Source organism: Nylanderia fulva, unplaced genomic scaffold, assembly GCF_048542155.1.
Source record: "Nylanderia fulva isolate GAGA-0341 unplaced genomic scaffold, ASM4854215v1 Scaffold80, whole genome shotgun sequence".
Taxonomy (NCBI): domain Eukaryota; kingdom Metazoa; phylum Arthropoda; class Insecta; order Hymenoptera; family Formicidae; genus Nylanderia; species Nylanderia fulva.
This window is the reverse complement of record NW_028190917.1, coordinates 513338-520991: the sequence shown is the minus strand read 5'-3', so window position 1 is coordinate 520991 and position 7654 is coordinate 513338. Positions and strand designations below refer to the sequence as shown.

Below are 7654 nucleotides of genomic sequence, written 5' to 3'. Positions count from 1 at the left end.
ATCAACACGTTGGTTTTACCGCAGTTTGAGGGGCCGCAAACGATCGCGCGTATAGTTGTCGGTAGCATCGTACCGTGTTTGCGCACACCTTCGTTCACGCTGCAGCGTACTCTGTCGTCGTAATTCATCACTCGTATCGTCAGAGGTTGTCGCACGAATTTCATTTTCTCACTCCCGATTTGACCTCCAACGTCCGCCTATTTATAGCTGCGCGGACTCGCGCTTTGCTCAGTATCGTCTAGAGATTGCAACGGATGTCAACGAAAATAGGCACAGGTGTATTAAATCGTGCGATAAACGCACTTCCGGTCGAGCTTCATATTCCCGGCTATCAATTTTGCGGCCCGGGAACTCGTTTGGAAAAGCGATTGGCTAGAGGTGATCAAGGTGTCAACCCATTGGACGCGGCGTGCCGTGAACATCTACACCGAAAAACGCACAACCTGTGATACCCAAAACACTCGTAGACGAAAATGTTTTCGAAACCACGCGTAACCCGCCCGAAATATCCTTTCGACACTGGTTAAGATCGTTGGAAGGTCGACAAATGATGCGAAAGGATTGGGGGCCATTAGGACAAAAGTATATGGACGCTCTCCTCGGTGCTGATGAGAAGAAAGAAATTGATAATGTATACGGAGTCTACTTCGGCGAAAATGAAATGCGGCTCGGCAGCAAGCGATTCGCGATTGACAAAGATGACAATATAATCATAGGCGACACGCGGTATATTGGAACGCCCGGATTGTACGAGTTGATCTTCAAGAAAAGACCTGATTACCAGGAGGATGATTTGCAAAAATACAAGCGCATATTATTGGCGACAAATGCGCATAAACGCAATTTTGATGTGCAAGGCCGTGTGAAGAGTAGCAAGGGGGACAAGTACAAATATATAATCGCACCGTTGACGCGGGTGGAATCGGACGACCCAAAATCTGGCATGGGAATGCCTCGCGCTATGACGCTAACCAACAATAAGATTGATTACGTGCACTGGGACGACCCCAACGAGCTAGTGGATCGCCTACGATTGCTCGATGCTTCGCACCAAGCTGGCAACAACGCGCATGACAACGAGATCTTGTCAATTATCGAGGAACTGCGGGAAGCGGGCATTATTATAAATTAAACAAGGTTCCCGACAATCTATTCAGTTCATCGTGTGACACTTTACAAAGCATTGAAAAAATGTCTATCAATAAATTTGGATTATTCGAGAGGAGAAATGATGCAACCCCTGGCACAAACGATCAATGGTATAGATTGATTAGAAAATGCGTGCGCAAAAACGCTCTGCATCGCGTCGCTGCAGATTATGACGCGAGATCGCGCAAGATTCGCCGTGTAGCGCAACCTGAGGCGGATACCGATGTCGTCAACAAATTGTACCTGGAAGAGTGCTTTAAAACATTGATGATCCAACAGAAAGAGTCAGATGAGAAGCTGGCTGCGTTAGAGAAGGATGTACGAGCGTTGGAAACTGCGATAAAAGAGCTTCTGCGTGCGCCAAACACTACCTCAGACATCTAATGAGCGGTTGGCTCAGAAACGTCTATCAAACAGTTGTGAAACGTCTAGAAAGGATTCTCGAGTGGTTGCAAACAATTGTTGAACAGCTACGAAGGATTATTAGCGTGCTACCAAACAACAATGAGTGGCATCAGTGACCGACCTGGAAGCAGCAGTGAACGACCCGGAAGCAGCAGTGAACGACCTGGAAACGGTGGTGAACGCGACCGCTACGATCGAGGTTACGATCATGTCAAACAGGGTTGCGAACGAGGCTACGAACAAGTCCTTAAAGGTTACATAAAAGGCTATCAACAACTCAGTAAGGGTTGCGAACAGGTCAGGGACGGCTGCGAACGGGCCAAGGCGGGCTACGAACGTATCAGAAACGACTTGGGACGAGGCTGTGATCGAGTCAGGAACGATTTTCGAATGGGCCAAAGACGTGAGTAAACGAACGTGAAAGAACCCGAAACAACGTGGTACGAACGTGAAAAAACACCGAAACAACAAGGCACGAACCCCGAAACAACGAGGCACGAACCCGAAAGAACGAGAATCTAACCCAAAAGAACAAGGCACAAACGCAAAAGAACCCAAAACAACGAGGCACGAACCCGAAAGAACGAGAATCTAACCCAAAAAAAACCCGAAAGAACGCAAAAGAACGAGGCGCGAACCCGAAACAACGAGGCACGAACCCAAAAGAACAAGGCACAAACCCGAAAGAACCCGAAAGAACCCGAAACAACGAGGCACGAACCCGAAACAACGAGGCACGAACCCGAAAAAACCCGAAACAACGAGAATTTAACCCGAAAAAACCCGAAACAACGAGGCACGAACCCGAAAGAACGCAAAAGAACGAGAATGAATAGTGAAAATAACAACGAGCAACATAGTTTGGAGAGACGGCAGTTGGTAAACGAGTTGCACGCGTCAGCGAGAAAAAATTTTCCTCGAAGACATGTCATAGTGCGAGGATACGATGATTTGTGGCAAGCCGACATTGTCGAGATGCGTCCATACTCCCGTTTTAACAGAGGTTACCACTACATACTCACCATCATCGATGTGTTGAGCAAGTATGCGTGGGCTGTACCACTCAAGAGTAAAGGAGGAAGCGAGACAGCTGACGCAATCGCCAAGATAATTCGGGATAGCAAGAGATGCCCGAAAAACATGCAAACTGATAACGGAAAGGAATTTTACAACGCCGATGTGCAACGACTTATGCGAAGACATGACATTAATCACTATTCTACATATTCGATATTGAAGGCGTCGGTCGTCGAGCGATTCAATCGCACACTAAAGAACGATATGTGGAAGATGTTTACGCTGAATGGTACTTACAAGTGGTTCGACATGCTGCCACGTCTCGTATCAGATTACAACGGACGCAAGCATCGAACGATTGGTATGCGACCCGCCGACGTTACCCCCGCGATCGCCGAAAGACTCTTGGCTACCGTGTACAATCGTGTAAAAATCGCGGGCCCGGCAAAGTTCAAAGTAGGTGATCAGGTACGCGTCAGCAAGTACAAACAACTTTTCGAGAAGGGATACACGCCAAATTGGACAACCGAGGTGTTTAAGATTGTTAAAGTGCAGCATACTAATCCCGTAACATATCTACTTGAGGATTATCGCAAGACATCTATCGCTGGAGCGTTTTACGAGCATGAGCTGCATAGTGCAAATTATCCGGATGTGTACCTCGTGGAGAAAATACTGCGCAGGAGGGGTGACGAGGTTTATGTGAAATGGCTGGGATTCGACAGTTCGCACAACTCTTGGATACATAAAAACAATGTTATTTAATGTATTTTATTCAATCATTGTATAACAATATATATATTGTATAACATATGAAATATATGAAATATATAACAAAATATATATAATTCTCATTAATACGTCCTTACAATATAATTTATTTACAATGGTATTCGATAATGTCCCCACGGCAAGGTGTCGGTCGAATCAGGTACGACATACCGCTTGTCGTCGTAGGGACTTAGAGCAATTTTCGTCTCGCTGATGGTATACACTTTATGCAATTTCGATCTTATACATGACTGTTGACGCGTCATTTCAATCTCGTCATTAAGGCAACGCGTATAATCGTCGAATGTTATACTACGCGCTACGACGTTACTTTTGACACCTTTTGCCTTTTTAGTGTCCTTTTTACCATCCACCCGCAAAGCATACATTTTTGCTCTAAGCCCGACGAATTCGGTCATTATCGCGCCGTTATTCTCATCTTTCATCAGACCCGGCACCTTTTTATTCGCGAGCGGTATACCGTACGCATTATTCGCGGCGTAGTCGCTGGTATCGAATCGAGCGATATCGCGTTTCAAATTTTCATAGACATCCTGACATTTAATTTGATATATTAAACTGTCCGTGTCGGTGTACATTACTCTACAATTGTCACGATAGAGCGGTGACATGTATTCGTGATGAAATTCATAAAGACATACTTTTGATATGTCGAGTATGCACATGCCGACGTAGATTGGTTTGTAGATTTTAACTTCAAGTTTGCGTAATTCAATTGCAACTAATTTTTCCGAAAATATGCTAGTACTATGAAAATTTGGTTTCGCGATCATTGCCTCCGCACCGTACCGTCCGTCCCATTTTGTTAATAATTTTACATCAACATGATTGCGCACATTTTCCATCGTCTTGCCAAATACCGCATTATTCATCAATTTATATAAATTTTTTTCAAAATCGTTTTTCGCTCGTGTTCTAAACTGTGTGTTGAGTTCGATGTATTTTTGAAGCCACGCTGACTGCGTGAATTGTAGTATGCGATATATTTTTGTTATGCGTAGCCCGTGGCGCGTGCACTGCTGTAGATTACGATAGTGTATTACGTAGCGCTTCTTATCGTAAAGCGTTGCGAGGAGTTTATACTCCCGCTTGCCGGGCGGCTTATCGCGCGTCGGGCAAAACGGTAGGTCAATGTGCGCGTCATGAAGATGCCGCGGATACTCTAAATCTACTTCGAGAACATAGCCTATAGGCGAATCGAACGCGATAGATGATACGTCAAAATTCGATATATCGTCGACCCACCGAAAATCGGCATATGGCAATGGTTGACACATTGCCCATCCGTACAAATTATTTACATCGAAATACATTAGGTACGATGAGGGTTTCGATGGGTCGTACGATTGCATGTACTTGTTATTAGCCTGTGCGTATCGGCCTGAACATTGACTAAGGCCGCCGCGTATACCTCGTTCGACAAACATTACCATGTCAATGTCTGTTAATAATTCAAATTTTATATTTGTATGTTTTAACATGGCGTTCCATGTATATCCGGGGAGAGTATAATAATACGCGGGATCGAGTCCGTAACTTTTTATACAACTGTCGCGAAAATTCTCAAATATATCGGCTAATAACAAGACATCAATTTTTAAATATAAATCGCTATATTCGCCTAGCGTTCGAAGGGAGAATCGGCTCCAGACGGTCTCGGCGTGCGCGTAATCACTCTTGGATACTGTGTCGCCGGTCAGGGAACTGTAAAATGAGTCGCGCGGCGGTAAACGTGTGTCTTGTAATCTGTCCACGCAGTCAATGTATTCGTATGGAAAGACACCCTTTCGTGTCAATAAATTGAATTTTTCACTAGTTAAATTTTGATATTCCGAATGTAAAATTTTTAGTTTATCTTTATCCAAAAATGACGCTAATTTGTCGAGACTAGCGCTGAGAAATTTATATGAGTCTATGAACCGTAATTTAATATAATTTTTCGAATTATTATCTTGTGTCAATTTAACAGTCTTCGAGAATGAAATGTATTTTTCCTTTGTTATCGGCAATAATTCGATTTCCCCTTCGAACGCTGTGGCTATGTCCTCGATAATGAAATGCGCGTCGTAGCCGGACAGATTGTGAAAGACTATAGGAATACAAAATGATTCTTTGTAATTTAAGTTACAATTTGAGTGCGCGGGACCCCTGTACCGCCCGGTGAGGTGGCAATGATCGCGGACTCGTGTATCGTCTTCATCAAACGGTTTTTCACAAATGTGACAATGCGTCGCGGTGCGAAATTTTAACCACTCGTCAGGCGTTAAATTTACCATGGGGACATTGGTCGTTAAAATATTTTTTACGCGGATTGCTAAATTTTTAAGCTGTTCGGCGAACCACGCGACGCAATCGACACTACGGCGGGAATTGTACGCGGACAACGAACTGTCGTACGAACACTGTACATAGTATGTGATGCTGAACACTTGATGGTGTTGATGATTTTTGGCATCTTCGGTCTTTGCCAAAACACACTCGAGGTCGGCGTACACTACAAACGGCAGCCGCTCCTTCCTCGTGTAGTTGTCGAAGCTGAGCCACTTGTCCTTGTCGCTCGGCAACCGGATAGCGCAGTCGTTCAGTTTCCCGCAATCTTCCATATGCGCCTGCAACTGGTCCTCAGAATAGAAATAATGTAGGCATCTGTAAAAAATAAAAAATTTAATTAGAAATATTTTAAATATAATTTAAGTTTACTATATACTTACCGATCGCAAATAAATTTTTGACCAGTGTGTTTGCTCAGTTGCGAGCTCACGAGACGAGACAGATTTTTTATGCACGCGAAATGCCCGTGTTCATCCTCCACGTACAGCAGATTGACGTGCCTGTCCTTCTTTTTTTCCGAAAGACGCAACGGGACGATGTTCTCGTTCTCGATGATGTACACATTCACGGAAATGTCGTTTGCAAGTTCAAACTTTTTAATTTGATTCACAGTCACTGGAAACTCAATGTTTTGGAGATTCAGCACTGTTGTGTAATGTGGATAAGAGGATTCTCGACCCGTGTTTATTTCGGCAGGGTAAAGAGCGGCCACCACCGACCATGCGAAACACGCATTGTCCGCTGATTGCACATTAACCACCGCTCTCTTTGTTACAATTTTTTGCGGTAATTTGACATGACATCCCGCGCGCATTGGATTGTACTTATTTACATTCACTGTCAAATCTATTATCCGCGACAATGCCCAGCCGCTATCGCGTTCCTGGAACTCTTCTAGCGATGCTAGCGTGGGCTCGATTACGCGGCGCTCGTACCACTCGCGTACATCGGACGTGCGAAAGAGTTCAAAGTTTCTCGTATTAATACTTTTATTGGCACGCTTGTCACCGGACACAAATTCACCGTTGAAAACAGTGTTCACTTTTACACTGATGTGTCTTTGCAGCACATTCTCCACGTTCTCGACTATATGTCTTTGGCATTTTCCAAAAATTGACGCGGTTCGATATAGTCTGCGTTACTTACCGCACCGGTCAGTATACGGCTATCGAACGCCGTATCGATTTCGCGCCAAACGAGTCTTTGCGCGTTATTGCCGCCGCCGCCGCCACTAGGCATGGCTCCACCACTAAACATGGATTCACCGACATACTGTCTCTGCAAGCGCACCTTCGCACCCTCGAGTCGCGCTATTCTCGCCACCAGAGATTGTCTATGTCCAATCGAGGGACGCGGACGCTTGGCACGGCTGCGTTCTTCCAGCTCTTCGATAAATTCTTCGCACTCTTGCAGCCATCCGAAATATTCGCCCAAGTTAGCAACTTGGCGGGAACGCTCCAACAGGTCGCGCTCAACGTTCTCCATTTTTGTAAAAAATTCACTTTTTCACACTTATTACAAAAAAACTTCTTTGCACACTAAACTTTTTTTTTTCTTGCACCTCGAATGAAGCATGCGCTCGCCAGTGGTACTATGGCCCGGCAGCGGCATCGGTCCTCATTATATATCCCCGATCAACCCTTTGTTCGTGGGGATGATGATGCAATTGTTTAATTCGTGAGAAATATTTGTGTGATATCTTCGGAGAAAATTTAGATATCGCTGATAATTCTTAGAAATACATAGATAAATTTTACCCCGTCGGATCGGATTGACATGCCGGATCGGATTGACATGTCGCAACCTGTGCGGATCAACCCTCTTGATTGTCGGCGTATGCCAAGCGGTGGCCCTTCTTAGAATTTGATTATATTTCTTAGAAATATACAGATAACGTATAAGGAGAAGAAACGCAACCCCCCCCCCCCCCCCTGATTGTCGGCGCTCGGGATCCAAGCTT

At 44.8% G+C, this 7654-nt stretch overlaps 3 protein-coding genes across 3 annotated transcripts; 1 reads left to right on the top strand and 2 right to left on the bottom strand.

The window, feature by feature from the left end:
• Positions 1–418: 418 nt before the first annotated feature.
• LOC146719984 (uncharacterized) lies at positions 419–2144 on the top strand (the record flags this gene model as incomplete). The annotated part of the gene is made up of 1 exon (XM_085489344.1): positions 419–2144. A coding segment is annotated over one exon (714 nt), but the record flags the coding sequence as incomplete, so codon positions are not given.
• Positions 2145–3328: 1184 nt separating this feature from the next.
• Positions 3329–4843, bottom strand: LOC146719983 (uncharacterized). The gene has a single exon (XM_085489335.1). It carries the CDS (start codon positions 4794–4796, stop codon positions 3453–3455), a length of 1344 nt encoding a protein of 447 aa, XP_085345461.1. The 5' UTR covers positions 4797–4843; the 3' UTR covers positions 3329–3452.
• Positions 4844–6052: 1209 nt separating this feature from the next.
• LOC146719982 (uncharacterized) lies at positions 6053–7507 on the bottom strand. The gene is given in 2 exon segments (XM_085489333.1): positions 6053–6786; positions 6789–7507. Coding segments are annotated over 2 exon segments (1107 nt in total). The 5' UTR covers positions 7180–7507; the 3' UTR covers positions 6053–6070.
• Positions 7508–7654: the final 147 nt, after the last annotated feature.

Bases quoted from the DNA above. Each gene is read 5' to 3' on its own strand.
- LOC146719983 (XM_085489335.1), bottom strand. From the start codon at position 4,796: ATGGTAATGTTTGTCGAACGAGGTATACGCGGCGGCCTTAGTCAATGT.